Source organism: Chiroxiphia lanceolata, chromosome 2 (genome assembly GCF_009829145.1).
Source record: "Chiroxiphia lanceolata isolate bChiLan1 chromosome 2, bChiLan1.pri, whole genome shotgun sequence".
In the NCBI taxonomy this organism is placed as follows: Eukaryota; Metazoa; Chordata; class Aves; order Passeriformes; family Pipridae; genus Chiroxiphia; species Chiroxiphia lanceolata.
The window spans coordinates 76,491,639-76,516,617 of record NC_045638.1 but is presented as its reverse complement, the minus strand read 5'-3'; the positions used below and the strand labels follow the sequence as shown (position 1 = coordinate 76,516,617).

Sequence of the window (24,979 nt, the reverse complement as noted above, 5' to 3'; positions counted from 1 at the left end):
GAATTCTCTTGGTAACTCAGAGTGCTGCTACTAGGAACAGCTCTTTCTTACAGTTTTGCTGCTTAATTTTTCTAACTACTAAGTGGTTTTCATGGAAAAAAATAAATTAATCAAAGGTGGGTTTCCTACTGTTGTGGACCTTGAACCCAGCTCAAATGCAAATCTGACAGTAGTTTTAACAGGAACTAATGAACAAATTAATTGTCCTAATATTTTCCTCCACAGGTAGTTGGACTGGTTTGTACTGGGACCTTTTTTTTTTCTGGGCAGGAATGCACTTGTAGAGGTAGTAAATGAACAGTGGGCTTTAAACACTACAATCTGAGAAAACTAACATTCATTCTTGCTCTTCTACTTGTTCTCCTAAAAATTATTTGCTGTATGACAGCAGCTTGGAACTGAAGATCCCTTCAAAGTGAACTCATAATTTGTGTCTTGAGTATTTCCAGATCACCTGAACTGAAGAAGAAACATTATGGTGGGTAGTAGCTGTCTCATGGAAGAGCTACATTAGGTCTCAGATAAAGAGTAAATTATTTTATCACCTATCACTTGTCAATACTATTAAGCATTTTATGCTTATGGCAATTTTTCACTTGCCTGCCCTAGCCCCTCTGATAATTGGTATTAGAATTTAGTGTTTAATACTCGACTGTTTGTCTTCAAAAATGACTGATCAACATGACTTTTCTATACAATATTTGCAAATCTGCTTCACGGACTTAAAAACATTAAGCAAGACACACAAATTTTTATTAAAACAAAAATATTTATTCAAGCTGTAAATGCTATGCAGTATTTAGTTATTGGATGGGTTTAATATAAACATCTACTGCATAATATTGGTTCCTTAGGAATCCTTGTATTCTATCTGAAACATTGCCCTGTTGCTGTACAGAACTCTTAAAACAAAACTTGCATTTTTTAAGACCTCAAGAATTTGATAACACAGGAAGAAAGACCAATAGAGAAAATTCTGCCATTTTGGAGCAACCCATGCTAGTTATTAGTAAAATGCAGGCTGAGCTTCTCCTGCACCCCTCTTGAAGAGAGTTTGTATAATAGCAATGATAACCTCTATGTTAAACAGAAAAATCAGATGCAAATTTTTTCATGTCTGGCTAAAAATGTAAGAAATAGATAGTAACAAACTTCTCAGCAGTACAAAAGACAGGTGAAAGAATTGACTTTTGCAACAGAACGCACTGTCAGTCATGTCTGCTGTCGCTCCAGTTTAAGTATTCGTACTGGGGTATAACCCCCCACAAAAATACATTGTTTGTAAACAGCTTTTGCATTCAAATTACATCCTATGCAGCAAATACTGTAAACAGATGAGGCCTATCCAAATTAAAGTTCTTGTCTGAAGGACTGGCTGGGAAAAGCTTCATCAGATGAGAAATGCTTTTTGAGGTTTTATTTGCTGTATGTTTAGATACTGGTGTTTTTGTTAACTCATTCAAAACCTTACAACATGGGTTTGACAGTTGTGAGAGAAGAGAGTGTTAGTACAAGCCAGTTAGAGCTGAAGATTTAAGTCCCTTTTGGATTCAACAAGACAATGGGAAGTGGCCAAGGTAGCTGCCCTTGTCTTAGAATGGTGAATGATAAAACACTACGTTCAAATTCGCCACCTTTTCACAGACTGGCTGACCGGTTCATGGGGCAAGTAGAGAAAGTAGCAGAACACAGACAACGTGGTGTAACATGAAATGTGCAACCTTTCTTCCATTTCATTTACACAAATTTACAATTTTGCAAATTAAATGGCTCTATAATTATGCAAGTGCTTTTTCAAAAATAAACATATACCAACTCAGTGATATTTACACTTAGCAACCTGCTTCAGAAACAGCACAACTTTGCTATAAAGTGAAACTTCAGTGCACTCAAAGTGCAACTTGCCCTTTAGAGTTAACTTCTATTCCCATGCAAAACCTCAGCATCGCTCCACTGAGCTTCAGACAGTCCCAGTTCAACTTCTTTTTGTTCATTCATCATAATGCAAAGACAACAAGAACTTGTCCACATCCATTCCTGCTGGAAAAGAATTTGGTAGCTTCTTTTTCTGTAGAAGAGAGTAAGAGCTGTGTTAAATACTAAGGACCCAAGGGCACTGATGAACCTATAAGCCTTCTTTTCTTCCTCATCCTTCCATCTCCCTTGCAGAAGTGCCTGCACAAAGCTCACCCCAAGCTCAGACACCGCAGTGCTCCTGCACTGACGTGTGCACTGACATGCACTGGGTACCAATGGCACGGTCAGGGGACAGGAACAGCTGAGCTCAGCTTCAGCGGGAGCCCACCCCAGCTGAGCCTGGCACAGCCCCTGGGAGCTAGGCACAGATACACTGTGAGGAACAGAGCGTTTTTCCAGACATAGTGTTTCAGGAATATGCTGGAACTAAGCACGGGGAATTACAAAGTAACACTGTGTCTCCTTTTTGGTTATTTACATACATCACCTTTTTGTGTCTTACACTTTAGCAAGTTTCCCTTTAAATCCTCAAGTCAAGGGCACAGTGCTCCACACTACAGAGACTGGGAATACACAAAACAGGAATTCCTACTCATGGTGATTAATGAGGATGTAAAACCTGCCTGAATTCTAGTATGGCCTACTTTGAGTTTGGCCTAATTCCTTACATTCCCTAGAATGTAGTATGAAATTAGAATTTAGAAATTCATTCGTGTTTTAGGAGAAATAATGTAATTTCCACAGGTATGTATTTAGAGAGTCAGCAGGAATTACCTGCGTGCATCTGAAGATTAAGTCTTAAGAAAACTTAGTTCAGAGAAGCAAAGTTAGAAAAACTGACAAATAAAAATAGGTTGTCAGGGATTTGCACTAGCATCTCTGAACCATTCCATTACAAATAATATATAGATAGACATCTAATATATATTTAGATTTTAAATTAAAAAAGGTAAATGGTTGCACTTGCCTTTATTTTCTTCTTTTTTGATGGTGTTGGAGAGCTCTGAAGGTCTTTCCTATTTGCAGAACGAGAATTTCTCTCACCCTCATTCAAGTCCTCTAGTTTCCTTTTCTTTACTGTGCTCCTCAAAGACCTGAACTGGTGAGTGTTGTCCTTCAGGGGGGTGGCAGTGCTAGTCCTCGCGATGGCTGCCCGCGACAGGATCATGAGCGTGTGAGCTGCCATACTGACGCTGTTCTCGCTCCCTGTTTCGCTGGCAGGACTGCAGGCAGGCAGGTCTGGCGTGGCAGGGGGTACCATGATTCTGGGGGTTGTGCTGTCCTCGTTGAAGCGCCGGCAGGTCGGTGTCCGTACGCTGTCTGTGGTATCATCCGTGTGCCTGTCCCCGACTCCAGATGGCGTACGGGGCACTGGCAACTCTCCGTTTTCACCTGTTTTACCAGTTGGGCTTTGCCACTGAATGTCTTGTAACATTTCCACACACTGTTTACTGAATGGACTTGACAGGCAAATGCCTTGGTTGGAAACTTTAGCTGGTTCTCGCTTTGGCTCCTTTGAGGACAAAGAAACAGGCCCTGAAGATTTGCTATTTCCAGTCCCATTGGACAGTGATCCCTGCTTTTTGTTCAGCTCTTGCACCGAAGCAACTGTCTTCTCATTCCATAAGCCAACACTCTGTTGACCATTTGAGAGTTTGGCAGTGTCCTGGTTCTTCAGCTTTTCATCGGTATCCCTTCGTAATTCATTTTCTTTATTTGCTGTAGTCTTGTGGAAGGGATCCAGTGACAGTCCTGCAGTTGCCACCTTCCGCTCGGGCTGCAGCTCCTTTGCAGATGTGCTTCTGTTGCTACCAACTTCTGGCTTACACAGAATTCTGGGCAACGTTTTATCCTTCTCTCTCTTTGGCACCTGTGCCTTAGCAGAGGAGGATGCAGAGTCAACAGCAAATAAAGTATTTTCGTTTCTTTCTTTTTGGGATGAACTCTTAGTAGTCTGAATTTGGGTGTTTCCTCCTGGAGTGGGTAGGAGGTTATCAAAGCAAAGCACTCTCCTGTGACTCTCACTTTGTCTTGAATTTGAGCTTGTGCTCTCTACTGGTGCAACAGGTAAGTTCTCCTCCACTTTCCTTCCTAGTTCTGCACTGGTAAGCTTGTCCCAGTTTCCAGTCCTGAAAATGAGATGAAAAGACTTCATCAACACACTTATTCTTACTAGGCAAGTTTCGTTTCAGCTGGCTGGAAATCTCCATCCGCCCCTCAAAACACATGTTTAAAGCTCTCTCCATTCTAAATATAAGTATTTTATCAACAGGCAAAGACCAAGAGAAAGGGATGACAACTGCAGAAAGCTCAGAGAAGGCTTTCTTGACAAAAAGGTATGAAATGGAGTCCGTAAAAGGAACAGTTAGGTAGACTGGGACTCTTCAGTCTGGAAAGAGAGAGGACTGAGGCAAAATGCAACCAAGCTCTGTGAAAATAGCCCTCAAATAGGAAACTATTTGCTGCCTCTTCCAGTCAAAAAACTAGGGGCATTGAGTAAAACTAGTATTGATCAGGTTCAAAATTCAACAAGTAGGTCTGGACACTGCATGTAACTAAGCATGTAACTTCACCTGAGAACGTTTTTACCTTGAGGTATTTGTAGATTCTGGTAATTAACCTGACTTCAAAAAGAAAGTAGGTGCATTCATGACAGTACAGTCCATCCCAGAATATTAGTTAAGGCTCTGGAAGTCCTTGGAGCTGAAATTACTAAGAGGTTGCCAGAATATTCTGGGCAATGTCACCATGTGCGTGCCTTGTACTCTCCCCTACGTATTTGCTGTGGGTGACAGGATACAGAGCAGGACAAAACTTCCAATGGGCATCTGGACAACAATATACAAACTCCCTGGGGCTTGGTCTCCACCTGACAACCAACCACATTCAAGTGAAAAAGCCACCACTGCAGTAGCAATGTCAAAAAAGAAAAATGTTTCTGCTCTGTCAGCTCATACCACTGCTGTGTCTGTGCCCTCTGCCTGGCTTATGCTGCATTTTCACGAGAAGCTTCTGCATCATTCATCTATGCTAGTGAGACTCTCCCCATGCAGATAAGCCTTTATGACTCCTAAGAGGAAAAGTCAAATTAATTTTGGGATGCTATCTTTGGTGCCTTTGGGATGGTAAAGAAGGTATGGATGGCAGCAGTTTGTTTTAGTTCCATGAAATTTGAGATGAAACAGAGGGTGGAGACTAGAAATGGGAAACTACATCTCCTTGCGGGGAAGATTTTGCAAAACATATGTCTAGAAATCAATTAAAGTTAATGGAAACTTGAATTATCAAAGTGATAATATCGGAAATCTTGCTTCTGTGGCTTTTTAAAAATAACTGCTTTTTGCATGCATATGTGCTGTATACCTTGGTATATGACTGGGGTTTTTTAATAAGTTGACTTTACTGTCCCTGTTTTCCTCTACTTTTCCAACATTTTAACTGAGTTCTGAATAGGTAGATTTTTTTGGTATGTCTTATTTTTACAATAAAAGAACATTTCACCTCTAATATTTAAACTGAACTTCTTATCTCCTCTAACACTCTTTTGCTCATTCCAACATCCTTTTGTTTCTGAAGTCCATTAACAATAAGTCACTACTGAAGCCTTGCTTTCTTCTCTCCCTTGCCCAACAGTAAACTACCCCAATCAGCAATTATGTTTATCAATATAAAGTTAGCATGCCGTTGTCCTTGCCATCTTTGAGTTTTCACTTTTTAAATGACTAAGCACTGTTCTAATCCACACAGCTGAAACACAGATGCAGAACCCAATCTAATAAACTACTAGATTTGGGTCAGAAAACGGTAAAGGCAATGAGGGTACACTACAAAACCATGGGTTACCACTCATCTGAAAAAACAGAAGTTTTAGTCATTTAAATCTCCCAGTAAATGTAACCAGCAATTTCTCCTAGCTTAGACTCCACCCAAACAATTTGTATTCAACAACTGAGACAGGAGAAAATAAACACAAAGCCATACAAAATTAACATAGGAACGGGAACAAGAAAATCCTAGCACAGGCTGCACCAGTAGGAACAGACATCTGTATCAATACTCCTGGCAGACAGGCAGGAGGAAAGGGGGTACTGCTTATGCCACTGTTAAAAAAAGCTGCTCTCTTTTCCACCAATACTGAACGAAGAAATTCATGGCAGGAAAAAGAAAGCAAGTTTCAATACCTGACACTACTGACCTTTGTGTTCGAGAATTTGTGTGGTTCAAAGGCTCAGATACACTTGGAACCAGTTTTCCTGAAACAACAGATGAAGTATGAATGAACTACAGTACTCCAAGTAAATAATTTCACAGTTAGTACAATGCCATTTCACCTGACAGAGAACCAATCAGTAAACAAAAGCCAGCAACAAAACTCTACAATTTTTTTGTAACTTTAAAGTTTACAGATTAGTAGATTACCAAAGGTCACCAACTAAGTATAGAAAAGAAGCTTGCTGTCTACACCTAGAAAATACATAGGCCTGGCACGACTGGACTTAAAAATGCACAGTGGGGATTTCCAAGTAGACAGGAAATAACACAGAGAACTCTCATTTATCCATTGGCAAAAAGGAATGCAAACTAACTATACAATCCTTGCTTTTTTCTTAATTTGAAATTTCATTCTGTTTTCATTTTTATGCATAAGTCTGTTGGTTTTTAAAAAGGTAGACAGGCTAAAGTACAAGTTGCCCTTATAACTCAATTTTTCTATTTTCAGTTATTTTTACTTACTCCTTCCCAATGCTGAGAAATGAATGTAACACCAGTCTTGTTATTTAAAGAAGCAAGGTCTCAATGAAACAAATATACAGAAGCATATACTTAAAATGGCAAAATGAAAACAGATAGCGGAGTGCATCTTTCTGTACAAATATGCAACACTTCTATTAAATATTTTCCTGAATAAATTTTTAGCACTGCCAACTCATCTAATATCTCCTTTGTTACCACGTAGCTTGGTTTCAATGGCAGCAGTAAAATGGACTTAAAACCAACAAGATGAAAAATTACCAGAAATATAAAGAAAAGTAAACTTTTAAAACTGCATGACAGCCTTGAAGCATTAGAATTTGGAAATAAGCTTGATTCCAGATCTGGAATTATGTTATGTGCTGGCAGTTCTTTGTAAACCGGGCAAAATACAGTCACTAACTGCAGGTACAGGCCTCTCTCAAAACCATCCCAGCAGTTGCCTGGCAGAGAAGCAGTGGTATTTATAAAACTTTATTACTTAGAACTGACACATCTTTAGAACCCTCCCACTTTTCTTCTGCCCTTCTCAAGGATGCAAGGTGGGTACCTGTATTAATCTTGTTTCTTGGTCCAGGAATCTTCTGTGATTTGGGAGGGATGGGAAGTTTTGGGACACTTCCGTTGCACACTGGATTAGCCACAGGCATATGCAGAACCTTGAAAGGATCAAAATATTCTGTTACAATTCACCAAAAGACTTCTTGTCACTTCTGCTTTAATTCTGAAAATCTTTATTTGCGATGTGCTACCTGGCAGGCAGGTGCTGAGAACGTATTTCCATTTTGTCCTACTACTGAGAGTGGTATCATTCCCACCATTCCTTGCAAAACTGGTTGCACCGGAGAAGCAATTATAATGGCAGAACCTAAAAAAATATAAAAGTGTTAAAATCGTACAGAAACTAAAAGTACTTCAGTGAAAGAAAAGCTTCAAGACAGGACTCATTAAAATTATGCATGGTCAAACCTGTGGCAAGAAAAGGTGCAGCTTTTTATAAAAAATTCCCTGTCCTTGCTATATGGCACTACTAGAAAACAGGACAACTACCAGTGTTATTTTTAGTTTAGTTAAAGTCTGTTCACCTTTTTAAGAAATAGTTCCAAATTAAGCTTAAAGTATGATAAACCTATCTTAAGGCTTAAACTTTGATTTAAAGTAATGTATAAAAACCAGTAAAAGTGGCATCAAACAGCTCATTTGGCTGCCAGGCAGACGTGAATTATAACACAGGGAAACTACCACATTCATTGAAAAGTGGAAGAAAATTTTCAAAAGTGAAGAAAACTGTTTCTCTCTATCTGAAAAAACAATTAAGGTAATAATTGCATAAAGAAATCTTAGCGACAGAAAAGGCTGGCACTCTTAAGATCTTGCACATACTGTTGCACTGGCCTCTGATCACAACAAAATTCAAGGGTAACTGCAGCAAGTTTTTACTCTGGAAAGAAATTAAATGTGTTGATTACAGGTGATTTATAGTTGGGTATAACATTCTAAAAAGCACTCAGAAATTTTTACTGCTGTAGCAATAAAAATGCTTGTATCAGGAGATTTTATATCATGGAAAGAAATAATTTTATACTGTCACATTTACCTAAATGTACTTCTAATGCAGACAAGGATTTTGAAAAATGAAACAAAACCAAGGAAGTAATTTGGGAAGGGCTAGCTACATCTACCCAGTTATCTAATCTCAGTATGGATACTTATAACATGTAGCACTCCATTTATAACAGGAATCTTATTAAAACAAAAACCTGTTTTATTTAGCCAAAAGAAAAGCACCATATAAACACCACATTTTCACTAATATTCTAATAATGAGATTACCTTGTGGGAAGTTTGGGGAGATGGTCTGGTTTGCTGGAAACATATTACTCGATCTAGGAGGAGTTTGTAACTGTTGTACAGCTGGAGCTTGGGAAGCAAGTGGCATAGAACTGCCAGGCAATACAACTACATTTGATGGTGTTACAGCTGTGCCCAAGGTTGCTGGATCAGTCATACAGGTGGCTATATAAAGGTTGCTTGAATTCCCAAAGGCTGTGCTTGTTGCTGGCATCAACTGTATAAGGCCCCCTTCGTTGGAAAGATGAGTTGAACCTGCAACTGAAAAGCCAGTGCAGTCTTCGTTCTGAGTGTTAACTGAGGTGACCACAGGATCTTTAGGTCTAAGCACAAGAAGATTCTGCTCTGCCAAGGCAGCTGAATCTACATTTTTTTCTGTGTCTTCTGAAGTTAGACATTTGGACAGGCCTGCAGTTTTGGTTGGGGATTTGGCTGGAGATGACAGTATTATAGTAGGCAAATTTTCTCCTGTGATGCTGGAAACAGCATTATTTATCTCCGTGTCTGATGAAATAAATGGATCATCGCTGATGATGATCTTGAGGGACATTATATTAGAAGGATCAACATCCATTTGTTGACTACTAGAAGATACACTGCTTATACTTTTGGCCTCAGTACCTGACTCATCTGTTGAGGACGCAGTTTCTGGGAGAGGAGAGGGGCATATTTCAGAGGTAGTAAGATTATTTTCAGTGGATACTACAGAAATTTCTGAACATGCTTTATCACCAGGAGAGAAATATAAATTATCGGCATCTACTTTTGTAGAAGAGGAAGGTTCTTGCATTTCCCCTTGTGTACCCTCTGAATTTGACAGTCCTGAAGGGAGGTTAAAATCCTTCTTACAAGGCTTATCAAGTGTATGCTGATCATTTGAATAAGTTTTGTTAGATGTATCAACAACTTCCAGCTGCAACTCCGCTTTGTCAAGATCCGAAATTTCCCCTGCAGATCCTGCAGCACAGTCTGGCTGCGTGCCCTGTTCCTGATGGCCAGAGTGGTGACCAGAGTTCTCCTCTACAACACCAGGTAAGGCAGCTGTATCATTTGTTACAATCTGTTCTTTTTCTGTATCTGCTGATGGGCTAGAAATGTTTTTTCTCAGCTGTACACTGTGGCCAAGGCTCCCATCAGAAGGACTTACAGAAAGAGTTTTTTCAGACAGTGATGTATCTGGTGATAACTGACATTTACTTGGAGAATGAGTTTTGTTTTCATTGGCTGTAGTATCCTCTGCCAATGAAATCAAAGAAATCTGTGGACTACCAGAACGAACATATTCTAAACTAGGACTACTTTGAGAACTATGACTTGGTGGGCCTTTTTCAATTTCCATAGCACTCTCACTTTCAGATACTAATGTAGAGGACTCTTTTGTAACATAAGTATCTGCACAGTGTTCATTACATTTGCTGTCAGAACTCTGTCTCTTGTCAGGTTCAGTCAAACCAGGCACAGAGTCAAAAGCAATTTCAAGATCTCCAATATGTTCAGGGGTAATAGTTGTAAGTACTTCAGTCTGCTTCCTTGGTCTACAATTTCCATGCAGCTGTTCATTGGTTGCATTTTTCTTAGCCATATCATCATCATTAATGCTGGTCTTCAAGGCACATGTTGCTTCTCCTAACTGAAAATCTTTACAGGACAGTGATTCTCTAGAATTATCACCTGTAAAACAGAGAATAAACTAGTTTCATATTAGAACAGATGAGTCTTTTACAGCATTTTGGAAACAACTTATCAGTTCAATGGAAAACTGTTTCACATGAAACTCAGTGGGAATAACGCTACTCATCCTTACTTTCAAGTTGAGAGGAAAATCTATACAGTTACATACACTTGAAAATCAGTTTGTACATTAAAAATTAAAATTGCACACATAATATGCAAACAGCTCAGGTCACTAAATCAGATTTCCAAAAGCACAAAAATCATCTCACGACAAAGACCTCTTGGCTCTATTTCTCATATACTTTCACTAAGTATCTGCTGCTGATGCACTACTGTCAAGAATGGTGTAGACAGACTAAACATACCTGTTGTCCAGAGTAGGACTGTTTTTGTGTATAAATTAACCAATACAATACAGAATAGAGATAAAAGATTAATATGGTAAGATGCAAAATATTATCTTTAAGTGTTCCATAACGAATACTGCAAAGTATCTCTGTTCTGAATGAGAAAACAGATCTGCCAATATATGGTTGCATTTAGGAGCTTACCAAGTACAACTTTTTAGTACACTGATGGGACTACTGTTAAATTTAATAGACTGAAACTCTCTAACACATCGGGTGTCTGTTATGTGTATATGTATGTTCATGCAATGAACATGTCTGTAGGTGTATCTGTATGTTCATGCAATGTAAACATCAGATTGGATATTACCAGTGAAAAAAAGGAATAGTTTGAAATGTACAAATTGTCTGAAAACATTTTCATAATGAAAAGTGAACATATTAGAAGAAATCTCAAAGAAAAAATAAAAAACCTACATCTGCTACTTTCTTCTGTTCCTAAAGAACTTCCAAATGTTTCCAGGCTATCCTCACCCACCAAGATTTCATTTTCTACTCCACTCCGACCAGAAATACCAGCAGGTAAGTTCTTGTTTACCTTGCTCTTTCCTATTTTCAAAATAAAGCAGGAAGAACAGTTAAATATGTCAGTTTATACACAAGCGTGATTATTAGATTTTAAATGAATTATAGCATAAAGATCTCCTTACAGTTAATGTGAGAATATCGCTGATCAGACAAACAGAAAAATTTTACAACAGCACAGATATAAATTATCATTCTTTAGACCAGCAGAGTCTAAAATAACAGCAATAAAACAGTTGCTGTTGGCAACAATCACAGAAACGCACAATTTCAGCCACAGGAAAATGCTGTACTTTATAGCCATGTATAAATATATCTAAGAATCTAATTGTGAATTGAGGGACACCGATGCCATACAGTCCATTTCTCTTGCAAAAAAGGCCTGCTGAATTACTTTGCTTTGTCAAGCAATACTTGGGAAAACTTATTATTCATGATGCTTCACAGTTACCATGATGTACCCTACCATAATCAAACCAGTCAAAGAGAGCCTGAAAAGCTGGATCTGATTCTGTCTGTTCTAGAATGTCCTGTATAGCCTCTTCTGACATATGAATTTCACCCTGAGAAAAGACAAGATATATAGAACTGTTAGACAATTACTTCCACAACTTAAAAAGAAAACCAGACAAGAATAGGTTTTATTTCAGATTGCTTTTAGTTCTATTACTTCTACTCAGCACAGAAACTTATTAAAGATTACTCCTGGGAACATTTCTGCCACAAATGTCACGTCTGTTAAAATATATTAGTGACTGAAGTTTAAGAAATGAGATTCCCCAAACCCCAAACCTCTCTTGTCAGACACTACACTCTGCACATGCATATTGGAGTATTCTCCACATAACAACCAGCATTGTCCAACAAGAAGGACAAAATCTCAGGTTATACTGGAAGCTTATGCAAATGCTATGGATCCTGTGAGCTTGTATGAGCCAACCACCGGTAAAAAAAAAAAAATCCCCAAATGAACCTTAATTTCTTGGGTTTGAATGTATCCAGAAGCCAACATTAAGCAAAAGGAAGTTTAATTTTATTTACCCATTACATGTTCTATAATATAACTTTCAACTACTTTTCTGTGGAGGGCAATTGGAAAGCACAGCTACATGGGACAGTGCTCTAAGATTCCTGTTTCAAGCTGACTTGTTTAATAGTGGCCCAGGAATGAGTGGGGGACTCTACATACTCAAGCGTCTAAATACAAGGTTTCTCCTGACTTCCTGAAGATCCCCTAAGCACTCTACAATCTTTGATATGGTGGTTGTAAGGGTGGATGTCCCTTGTGATATGCTTATTTTGTCTGAGCTACTCTAATTAAACCAAGAAGCTGCTTTGATTTAGTTCTGCTCAGAAAAATGGAATACAGCTTTTCAGCTCTGTATTTTGACAACTGACCTAAATTCATCAGGCAACAGAAGAATAGCTTCTGAAAACCAGACACCTCTACTTCATAAATGGGCAACTGCCTCTACTCTCCTGTCCTTCTCATGAGGGCTGTGAAGATTGTAATTTCACTCATTAAGAGTCCTTTTTAATTCTGTGATTACCAGCTTGAGGCTTGCAGGAGGACAAAGGCAGAATACTATAACTACGTTTAGGCTGTAGAAGGAGAACGTACATTTCCTTCAAGAGTGAGAAGATATTAAATTTGATCATTATTTAGGCTCCAAAACCAATTTCTCTTGCTATACTAGATCCAAGTTTATTTTAGAGCAAATCAGAAAATCAGAAAATCAGATCATCTGGAGATGACAAGATATTTTAAATTCCTTTTTCTTCTATAAGGCTATTGATTAGATCCCCAGTCAGAAGCTGGTAGCCAATTACTGGCACCAAAGATTCAACGACAAGCAGGCACCTGATGACTGTGGGACAGTGTACTTAAATCCAGTCTGAGTGTAATGTTAACAGCAAATTACTGCCAGAAGCAATCCCATTCCCTTGGCTTTTGACCCTGCTGCATGCTTATGCTGCCTTGTATGGGCACTGGGAATGAATTCAGAGCGCTAAACCAGCACAAAATCAGCTCCTGCAGAACACCAGTGTCCTGTCAGCTCAGCTCCTCGAACCTGCCCAGCACCATACAAGGTAAGAGCTCATGCCTATGCAAGAGCAGCTGCAGAGCCATCAGGTAGGCTTAGGTGTGTTGGCAAACAGAGACAAATAACAAGAGATCAGACAGAGGTTCACCATAGTTCCCATAACTGATCATTCTCACGTGCGTGGTCTTAAAAAAATGTGAACAGGGCAACCTACACCCACCTGAAGTCCAAGGATTTCATCAATTGAAGTCTCCTGTTCTGTGGGACCACTGTCTGTCTGTTTAGGGGCCTGTGCAACACTGCCATCACTGCAATACATCAGTCATTAGTTCAGAACTCACAAATTAATCAAATAAGAATACATATGAAGCTCACAGGTTCCTTTTCTTACCTGCCCAGGATTTTGTTAATGTTTTCAGCGAGCTTCTCCTGAAGAGATTTGTTGCTCAAAATTTTTTCTCTGGCATTTTCAATAACCAGTTGCTGGAAAAGAGTTTTAAAGCAGTCAGGTTTCTATTTTTATCATCACTAGAAAAGGAGGATGAATTTCCAACTTACTGGTAAAAAATATTTAAAAAATCAATTCAAACAGAGAAGACTTTTGTAACAGCGAGACAGCCAATCTGTGACATGACATTGCTATGAAAATCATTCCAAAACATTCCTGTACTTCTAGTCTCCTAAAATACAGCAAGGCTTGTTCTAAAGTACAGCAAGGCTTGTTGTGCCTTCTGGTTTCCATTCTCTAAAGGATTACTGTATTCCTACATAGCCACGACAACCTTATGAGATTAATACACAGAAGAGCTAGTTTCATATACAAACCAATTCATTTATCTTCTAAAGGTAATTTCTATAATACTCAACATGAACATATAAGAGACAAGTTCTCTTCAGTTTGAATTTGTTTCTTAAATGTAAATACTTCCCATAGCGATATACTCACTGGAAAGTTACCATCAATTAATTCTTCAAGAGGCTCACTTTCTTTTTCTGTTACTGCTTCATCAGAGTCTTGAGAACCTCTAGTTGCTGAAAGAGGTCCAGATGTTCCAATACTTTTCCTCTTCTGAGATTCACTGAAACATTGCAGGAAATTTATGATGTATTTTATGAGAACATTGCAAACAACAGACCCAATGGTCAGTGAATGAAGTGTTTCTATTCCTTCTTAGCAAACAACAGATTTTAATCAACAGAAAATTAACTACATATTGAAAATACAATAAAAGCTGATGCCTGTTTCATTATATCATATTCATCTATGGTGTCCTACTTCACAGAAGTTACAAACAAATATACAGACTGTGGGTAAACAGCACAATGGCAAATTGAATTCCGTGCCCGCTATTCAGTATTTTCCCCCCTTTCCACTACATGTTACCTTAATTGGTGGTACAGGTCCTAAATAACTGGTACTCAAAAAAAAAAAAGATTTGGGCATTACCACTGAAAACAAAGACCTCTCAAGGAGCAGCTGTTCTCAAAGAAGAAAACAAATGTTAGGCTGAGAAAGAATTTAGATGATGAACAGGAAATATAACGTTTTTATATGAGATCACAGTGTCGGCTCTTCTGAAAACATCAATCTGCAGCAGCATTAAAATCACTTATATACAAAAAAAGTCATGCAGGAATAGAAAAGACTTGGAAAGGGTATGAACTCGTAAGGGTCTGGAAAAACAGTAAGAAAAACCATTGACTGGGATTTAGTCAAAGACAATAAATGGAGCACAAAGAGACCAGTCGACTCATTAAAAAAAAAGGATATTGGAATCGGAGAATAAAAATGCAAAACTAGTATAAGAACAGTTTTCCACACCACTTCTAGAGCAAATATGATTTTTTTTTGCTGACAAAATTTACTGAAGCCAATAGTTTTGCAATATTAAATGCACATTTTTATCAACACTAAGAATTTTTATAACTGAAAAGGATATTTTGGAAGGAATACTAAGTCTCAGCGTGAAGATTATTTGCCTATGTCTCATATTGGAATAATGTCAAGATTGACTCTATACAAGTAGCCTCCTATCACTCTAATGAATTTCCTTTCCTTTGTGGAACATCACACCCTGGCCACCCTCAGTGGCTCCTAAATGTGAAACACCCTACCATGTAAGAAAATTTACACTAGAGGGTAGAACACTGCATAATTTCTAAACAATCTTTAAAAACAAGCCAAACCAAACCAAAACCACACTCATGTTTACCTTTTTCGCCTTCCTGGAGAAAGCAAGTTTGAATGAAGCTTCCGTTCTTGTGATGCTGGAACTTGAATGTGTATGAAGCCTCCTGCTTTATAAAGGGAAAAATAACATTATTTATTATGTTTCAATCAATTCCTCGGAATTCATACATAATAATTTGGTACTACCGTGAAAATGAGGACCATTCCTTTTAAACATATCCTGAAATAAACATCCACTTGATGTGGATCATCTCTATCTGCCAAAACAAGTGTTTTGGGTAAGGGTGAGAACACAGGACAGAGTAATCGCACACTGATGCATTTCTGATCTCTGAACTCACATTAGCAAGCAAGTATGTAAGCACCATTTCTCTTTTGGGCACTCCTTTTATTCTAATCTCCTGAACCAGTCTGGAGAGCTAAGGGAACAAAGTACAAATTTTCTGAAACTTTTTGGTGCAAGATGATTAGCCCTGGTTTTAGAAGACTTCCATCTATAGCCATAGTTTCCACAGAAAAAAGTGTGCAACTTACTGTTGATCTTTTCTTGAGTTTGCGACTGGCTCACAAACAGCATATTCGGTCTCGTCTGTGGCAGCACACTTTGATTTACTGCTGGCCTGTGAATTACTTGAGGAGATACAACAGAAGAGGAATTCTGTGGCCCTGACTGATGGGCTACTGACAACAATCCAGAGCTTGCAGGAGCGGACTGCTGAAGCATTCTCTGTCTTTTCATTTCTACAATTCCACTTCTTGTACGTACTGGAAATAAAGACAAGATGAAAATATGATAAAGGAATTTAAAAGGGTTGCTGATATTCCAAGACCTAATTAAGGGTGCTTCATAGAAATGTTTCTGTGCTTCAACAACTAAATAATGAAACTCAAATAGTAAGCAACACCAACCTTTGTCTCATGTGTTACAGGTCCAAGACAAAATAATTCAAGTACAGTCAACTTACAGTCAGTTACACTGACGCTGTAACCATGCTTGTACCCCTGCTTAAATATTTACAGGAATAAATCACACCAAAATGAGATTTTATTACATAATGTATCACTTATATAATTGACCTTAACTGAAATAGCTAAACCAGTGTAAATCTGCATTTATTTAACAGACTAAATCTGTTCAATTCAAACAACAGAACACCAGTCAATGCAGTGAACTGCAGATTCAAGAACAGTCATTCTATATATCTCACATTCTCTTTTCCTATACAGGTTACTCAGTAGAAATACTACATAGAGAAAAGTTTATTTTACGTAAAATAACTTTTCCTTGTTGAGAGTTCATGCTTCTGTAATGAAAGATAGAAAAAGTATATTTTCATATTTTGATTAGATATGTTTGTGTGCACAAAAAGTGCTTCAACACTGTAATATGTCTTTATATTCCCCTTCTAAAGAAATCAAGCTGCATCATAACTGAACTGGTTGTATTTTCAGTTCCTCTATGAACCACAATTAAGTGAACAGCTTCAGGACTGCAATAGCAGTTTTTAAACCTTTTAACTATGTAAACTTTTAAAAAGTTTTCAGCAGAGAAAATGCTACATAAAGAATTTAAGCCTCTTGCAAAAAGCTCAGCTTTTCTTATTTTCCTTTCTTGATCATTACAGTAACCCACAGACTACACTGATACACTGAAAAAAACACAGAGATTTGACAAGATTTCAAGAGTAAGGATGCATTACTGATTGCTGCAGCAGTTCCCCATTTTTTGTCAGATAATTTTAACATAAAACCTCTTGATCCCATGGAATTGAGTCAGTTACTTACACCTTTGATTAGCAGAAAATCTAAAATCTGAACTCTGCATGCTCCTAAAAAACAAATCAAGTGACATAAATTAACAGAGCACAATAGACTCAGTGTGACAGTATCTATCACATGGTTAATGTCAGTCTGGTCCCAACCACACACTCCTTCAGAAAGCTTCGATTGACTGATTGCTATTTTTATTCTTTCAGAGAATGGTAACAGATCCTTCAAATGAAACTTACTGTCATATTTTTGATGAAGTAACCACAAAGGTATCAGATTCTAAACAAGCCATAGTATATTGTTTTACTACAGGAAGACCGCATGCTCACACTAATGCCCTCCTCATCTCCTAGCCCCGCCTAAATGTGTACTCAGCTGTCAACTCTCACGTACCCATCTTTTTCACCATCTCTCAGAAGCAACAGAGAGCCAAACCATTCTCATACAATAAGGGGAGTTGACCAACATAGGGACTTGCTGATTTCAAAACTATATTACCTGATCTGAGAAAGTGTATAGTCTAATTTTTTCCACAGAGATGACATCATTGCAGGAACTTCATTTGTTGTTTCTAAAATGAACCACCAAAAAAAAAAAAAATTAAGATGCCTAAAACTGACACCTGTTGAGAAAAAAGTAAAATCACAGGCAAAATAATTATTAGGGAGTGTTTCAGACATCATCTAACTTTACGTGACTAGTCATTTTCTTAATATTCTATTCATTAGAGAGCCCGAACTCCTAATTTAAGAACTTCGAGTGATATAGATGCAATTCTTAGTTTTAGAAGCCTAGATGAAACTGAGGGAAATACATTAATGATTATAATTCTCAATGGAATTTGCACATGGTGTTGACTACTCAGCAAACGCATGCTAACCTAACCCAACTGGTTTCTGGAAATGGCATTCATATTCCCAAGTCACTTTTGTGCCCTTGAAAATTGTAACCTGGCAGACAGGCCTTTAAAAGTAATGGTTATTTTATTATGTTACCCAAACAGGTAAAAATATTCGGTCTTTTTGAAGCACGGAACATTAAAAGTATAAATGAAAAGATGTAAGCAAGCAGTTCAATTTATTAAGTTTTTCAAGGTGCCAAGTACAAAGTATTTTGATGGAAGTATGTTTGTGTCTTAATTACCATTTCTATCAAACCTAGTGTGAAAGGAAAAAAATGTTCAGAAATGCTTATGACATTCTAAACTGCAAGACTGAGAACCAAGTACCACTAAAATCTGATCACACAACACGTATCAAAAACCTGTAAGACTTGGCAACATTCAGAAGCTGGATAACTGCTTCTAAAAACAGCAAATGCTCTAGCTCTGTCTCCAATTTTCATACAATATATTAAGTAATTCTGAAATTATTTTAATTAGTTTTAAAAACAACACAAGAAACATTTCAAAGCATAGGACTCCTCCTGATTATTTTGTAAAATCATAGAATATTTCAGGTTGGATGGGATCCATAAGGATCATTGAGTCCAATTCCCTGCTCCTCGCAGGACTACTTAAAACTAAAACATGTGACTAAAAGCATTTTCCAGACACTCCTTGAACTTTGACAGGCTCAGTGCCACGACCAATTCCCTGGGCAGCCTGTTCCAGTGACTGACCACCCTCTCAGTGAAGAACCTTTTCCTAATGCTCAATCTGAACTTCCCCTGATGCAGCTTCATTCCATTTCCTCGTGTTTTATCGTTGGTCACCAGAGAGAGCCCAGCACCTCCCCCTCCTATTTATAAACAATAAACAGTATAATTTCACAAGCATAAACCCATACATTTTGCACAAATTTTTGTATCTCTCTGCTTTATTACATTAGAAGTTCTGCTCAAATTTGAAGTGAAAATATATGCTGGCATATGCAAACTAAGATAATCAATTACTTTTGTTCACCAGATGCAGATCTAAATGGCTGTTGTCTGTGTAATATGGTAACCTTCAACTTGTAGGGGGGCCATATACCCCTTCCTCAAGGAGTTCACAATAGATAAATAAGAAAAATAAAAGAACACCTCATTCTGAAGGCTTACCTTTTGTTTTCATGGCTACATATTCATTAAGAATAGTTGTCAAGTTTTTTCCACACAGCGACTGGAAAGAAAATACTGATCTTAGAATCTTTACTGATAACTTACACTTCATCTGCTGTAACACATTATATTTGAGGAATTCTTTAGAACTCCACACCATGCTAACCCTCAACACAAGGAACTGTACTTTATGCTGCTGGTGCTGAGTTGTCTCAAACCAGGTAGAGAGCAATCAATGAAACAAAATGCTATGTTGTGCTCAATCTCAGTGCACAACACTGGTATAGCAGTTAGAGCTCTGTGACCTCCACTCACCTTTGTTATTATGGAATAAAAACATAAAAATTAGATGATGAACAGCTGTAACAGAGTAATGAGTATGCACCATGCTGGAACATAATATGTATTAAGATGCAAACGTGAAGAGAATCTCTGTCTAAAGTAAAACTTCTAACAGTCACATAGAATTAACTTTCATATCATGTTTACTTGTCCTGTTATTTTAGGTGAGTCAAGGAGAATTAAGATTTTAAGGTTACCACTATCACTTTCTGTACCATCCCGTCTTGTTCGCTAGTGGGAACCCTACAAGGTATGACAAACACAGTCCTTTACTGCAAGTATTTGAGCTGCAGTGAGAATTTTCTCTTAGACACTATCGTATCCTCACTTTTCTCTGAATAATAGGAAAAATGTTTCTACTGAGAACAGGATGATAATGAAAAGCTTTAATAATCTAGATAATCTATTTACATCTGGGTTTTCTAATTTTTGCTGGCCATAGCTCGGTTCTCAATTCCCAGCCGCCACAGTACAGATAACTAAACACTTGTAAATGAAATAAATGGTTTCTTTTGAATAGGTGCACCAAGAAGGTGCACCTTGGATCTCAGAAAAAACATCCACAGATTTTGAATACTGTGGACAAACTCCCAGATCACGAAATTAATTGATACCTTAGAAGAATGAAGCAGAAAACATGAAGAAGATGCACATATAAACACTAAAAGGTTGATACACAGCAATATCTAAACCCTGTAATTTACACAGCATACTAAAAATCCCATTTTGTTTATGTTAAAAATGCAAACTATCTAATCACACTCTAGCTCTATACACATATCTACATATGCAGCTACACGCTGTGTTTATGCACATCCCAAGTTCCACCCTTCACCTCGGACAAAGTAGATTACACTGAACAAAGAGGAAGTGGAACCCAGTTTTTGTCAACAATATTTGGTAGACTTGGATAAATCTGAGGTACCTTACCTAAATATTTAACATGTACCTGAAATGGACCATTATTGGCTTCCATGTCTAGAACAGGAAAGCAATCTCCGGTAATTTACAAGAGCAGCCCTGAAATCAATAAAACCTTTGCAACAACACCCTTCCATAAATCCACCTCAAAGCTGTAATGTGGACTAAACATAATATGCTGAAACCAATTTGCATATTTAACACTTAAATGTTTCTTAGTAAGATTAAATACTAGAAACCAAGTAACTGCTATCACAGGATGAAAAAAACCCAAACAAAATCAAAAGAAAACAAAACCAAAAAACCAAATTACCAAAAAAGCAGAGGGGACAACCTAACCAAACATTTTAAGCAGCATTTGAGAATTAATTTTTACACTGAAAAATCTCCAGTATTCTTTTCCATGCAAGACAACATAACTTTCTGCTTTGCAAATACAAACTCACCAGCAAGCAGGCTGGAATAAACCCATCTTCTGTACAGTGCTCTGCATATTCTTTCAAATCTGAGCTTTCCAAAATAAATTGATGACAGGTAGCTTGAAGATTTTCCTGTTGCAAATACCCTGCAACAAATCAGATGGAAAATTTTGCTATTTTGTTCATTACTTCTGCTCAATAGGTATCAAAGCTGCACACAGTGTTGAAATAATCAGGTAAAAATTTGCGAGTGAGAAAAGGAAAGTGAAGTTATTTTGACAGAACATGTGTCTTAAAACACGTTTCTTTAATAGTTAAAACCAGAAAGACAAAAAAATGTATATTGGAATTACACTGTATTTACAAACTCTTAAAGACTGGAAGTGAGGCAATATGAACAAATTTTGATTGATCTTTAGTACAGACAAAAAAATAAAAGTCCTTGGCTCAGAAGGCTGACATACGAACTCTCACATGAGCTGAACTACTCAATTTGATACTTAAATGGAAATCCACAATATTTTGTTAATGAAGTGTATTGCTATATAACAGTAATTGTCCACACATCCCACTGTTTCAAAATAGGTAAAACCTGTGCAGCTGTTGCAACAGAGTACAAGATTTATTAAAAAAATTGTCATTGTACAAAAATGAATAACAGAAAAGGGTTTGCCTCCCCCACTTACAGTAGTTTTCATTTAGGATAGAGGTACTAGCTGCAAACTTGTACCCTCCACACACCCTAAGACTCAGTAGTTACCCTAGTAGGAAATATACTAAAAAAGTTTACTTTTCCAAAATTCCATTCCTCATCAAATATGTTCTGCTTTAATCACACTTTGTAACCCTGCTTTAATGTTCAAACACTTGAACATTAAAAGATAGAAACATATCAATCTGAATGAAGGACTCTAGAACAAAGAACCACAGAAGAAAATGGTTCTTCCTTTTTGCTCGTAGCAGATCCGAACATGCAATGTTTTAAAGAAAGGGTAAAACATGTGCCTAATTATAAAATGCAAGATATATACACATTAGGACATCTATTTCAATGGACGCCCAAAATAGTCCACCTCAGTTCAAGAATGCCTATAAGTGGCATGAGGACAAATACCTTCCAGCAGATCTGAGTATAGGTGAAAAAACCAGGTTGTATTTCAGACACACAAGCCCTCGTTCGGGTCTTCAACAAGCAGGCAAACTTCAAAGTTAAAGACAGTTTGGGAATAACCACTGTGAGTTTAATCAAATGTATGAGCTGGCCTATCAGATAGAAAACATTAGCGGTACCTGTGGAAAGGGCTGTCTTATTTTGTATTTCAAATACATTTTCCTGGAAAAATCTTGAGCCACAAATTGCTGGAAGCTGAAAGTGTATTCTGGGGAAAACACGATTATATCCTCGTCTGGCCAGGCTGGAAGATGGGGTATTAGGCTAGGTGAAGCTCTGACCTGTGCTGGTACAGCTGCTCTTACAATCAAACTCATCTGGAAGTTGCAATTTTTCTTTCTTGAACCTACAACTACAGTATCACAAGGGATGACCAAATGCTTGTGTATGGGCACATTTTGCATATGCACCAATTTCCTGCTAAATAAAGCATTCCTAAGTTTAAAAATGCCTGAATTAAGATCTCCTGTGCAACTGACTCGAGCTGCTTGTGCACGCACTGTATACGTGCAAGCACATATGAGTACGCAATTCCTAACGTCACCAAAACCAGATTAAAGGCACCAAAGGTACACTATATTCTGCACATATTTTTACCTTAAGAAATGTCTAACTCACAGAATGCACTCACTCTCTCAATTAGGAAAAGATAAATGTTCTTATGCATTTTTCTGTGCATGAGCCCAGCTTACCATTTTAGTTTTGTTTCTTAAACCAATATTCATCAACCTTTAAATCACCTAGATGGGGTGTCTAGACGGGGCAGGGTAAAAAAGAAAAGATGGAAGAAGAGCTGCACTGGGAAGCCTGTTTATCCGCCCAAATTCAGAGATGCCTCACAGAAGAGAAATCCCTATTAGAAAACAGAAGTAGTTACAAGGAATATCCTGTTCTACAACCTTAGCTTGCTCAGAGGTTTTCCAGACATGATGCATGCTCCATGCCAGACACAACAGACACTGAGGATGGATCATCCTCGATACACATGATGTTGCCAAGACTGTGTACTAGATCTGCACCTCTCTGGTGAGCACACAAGATAAGCATTCTACATGGAAATTTGTAACTTAACCAGTTTGTTATGGAAAAGTACAATGAGAGATCTCCACTGAATGATTTCAAATCTTCTTTTATAATGCATGGAGTTTCTAAAAATCCTCAATTACTTTACAATAATAAAAACACTGCATTTCTTACTAGCCTTATTTCTCAAGACAGTAGCAAGAAACATTTCAGGGAGTTTTTAAAAATAAATTGTGGTGGAAGAACAGTGAAGAAAAGATTCAGCCTTGATGGCTTTGGAGTCAAAAAAATTGTGGACAACTGAAAACTGAATCCCACACTGGCAAGGTGCCAGGAAATCTTGGCAACCTGTGTCAGCAGGTACTTATGTGTGGGACTGAAATATGTGGGTGTCAGAGAGTGAAACGGTTAATGATTTACACATTCTAGGATCGCCAGGGGACTTCTGCAGGCTGGGAAGAGGCCCATCCCCCCCGTCACTGCTGCTGAGGGGTCGAGTCCTAAAAGGCGGGAAGAGCCGTTTTTGCCATGCCCTTCACATGAACTCTTCGCGTCTAGCCTGGGCAGTCCCATGGCCCGTGACACTATCCACGGTAAAACTCCCCGCCCTGGGGAGGTACAAGGCGTTCCCACCTGAGCTGGAAGTATATAACTCGTAACTCCTCTGGGTGTGTGGGCTTCCTTCCCCCATCCCCAAGGAACAAGACTACCACTTCAAGTAATAGAGATGGAAGCTGCAACTACCAAGTTTCATTGCTGGACACCGTGGGTGATGATGATATACATTTTTCCACCCTTATCCTTTCTTTCCCTTATTCTCCCTTATCCTGTCTTTCCCTTTCCCTTACGTATTTCCCTTAAAGGTTACCTTTATGCCATATTGCTACAGATGATAGATAGAAATGATAACACCCAAAATGGCAACATACCTGTTTATCTTTGAAACAAAACTGTTCTAAAATAAACCCTACATATGTTTTCAAACACGGATTATTCAGTGTCATTTTCACTCCAATCCACCCCAAAAGATTTATTAATAAGAACCTGGGTAACCCTCCCCTTTTCTGGGCGGGTCGCAACAGTGGGTCATATTTCTGGTTACCATTAATTTGTTTTTACCTTTGGCAGCATACAAATATTCCAAACCACTGAGTCATTTTAAAAATTCGCTGCTGCCAATGTCCTGAGCACGCTTACGCTGTGCCTTCCACAGACTGTGATCACGCCCGAATTCTCAGTGCAGCCTCACAGGTGAGCGATCAGGGCGGGAAAGAAAAACTATCTGACTCTTAATGCAGCCTTCTCTCCTTGTATTTCGGGTCACTCTTGAATTCCTCCTGTAATCCGGCACTGTTGAAACGCCGCTCACCAGCTCAGTCTGCAGGTGGGCACCGGAGACCATCACGTTTGCTTGGACTGCTGAAGAACCCGAGTTCCAGGCACGGCCTGGCGGGCTCCCCCGAGCCCCTCAGGATCGACCTGCGTTCGCTCCCCGACAGAGCCCGGCCTGGAGGGCGGCAGGGGCCAGCCCGGGGACCGCGGGGCCCGGAATACGCCCCGGTAGCGACAATCGCAGCCTGGGGGGGACCAAGAGACGCGGCCGAGGGTCAAGGGCGAAGCCGCCTCCGTCTCCCGCCGCGTCGCAGGCGGCTGACAATGCCCGGCAGAGTCCTCCCGGCGCGGCCGGGGCTCCGCGCCTCGCCCTCCCGCCCTGCCCGGCTCACTCACCCAGCACCAGCCGGGCCACGTCGGACGGCAGCAGCATTGCCCGCGGCAGCGCGGGGCGCGGGCGGGCGCAGCTCCCGGAGCGCTGGGACCGCCCCGCCACCCAGGCGAAGGCGCGGAAACTCCGCCAGCCAGAGCCGCGCCCG

The 24,979-nt window shown here is 38.9% G+C and overlaps 1 protein-coding gene across 5 annotated transcripts; it reads right to left on the bottom strand.

Moving 5' to 3' along the window:
- Positions 1-749: 749 nt before the first annotated feature.
- Positions 750-24,978, bottom strand: LOC116782049 (protein NPAT). 5 transcript variants are annotated; one of them, XM_032678080.1, is made up of 18 exons: positions 24,837-24,978; positions 20,942-21,060; positions 19,233-19,293; positions 17,691-17,763; positions 17,208-17,251; positions 15,957-16,187; positions 15,445-15,529; positions 14,178-14,310; positions 13,623-13,714; positions 13,452-13,539; positions 11,653-11,749; positions 11,079-11,210; positions 8,563-10,251; positions 7,482-7,597; positions 7,280-7,388; positions 6,173-6,230; positions 2,945-4,106; positions 750-2,068 (listed from the first exon to the last, which is right to left on the bottom strand). In XM_032678080.1, the coding sequence occupies exons 1-18, from the start codon at positions 24,871-24,873 to the stop codon at positions 1,991-1,993; spliced, it is 4,404 nt and encodes a 1,467-aa protein (XP_032533971.1). In that variant the 5' UTR covers positions 24,874-24,978; the 3' UTR covers positions 750-1,990. The 5 variants fall into 5 exon arrangements, with proteins under 5 accessions (XP_032533971.1, XP_032533972.1, XP_032533974.1 ...); XM_032678081.1 differs by having other exon boundaries at positions 15,445-15,526; positions 24,837-24,946; XM_032678083.1 differs by lacking the exon at positions 24,837-24,978 and adding an exon at positions 24,478-24,594.
- Position 24,979: the final 1 nt, after the last annotated feature.

Coding starts and splice junctions, on each gene's coding strand:
- LOC116782049 (XM_032678080.1), bottom strand. CDS start 24,873: ATGCTGCTGCCGTCCGACGTGGCCCGGCTGGTGCTGG. Junction 11,750..13,451: donor ATGAAATCCTTGGACTTCAG/GTGGGTGTAGGT, acceptor GTCTTTTCTCAG/GGTGAAATTCATATGTCAGA. Junction 4,107..6,172: donor ACAAATTCTCGAACACAAAG/GTCAGTAGTGTC, acceptor TCTCATTTTCAG/GACTGGAAACTGGGACAAGC.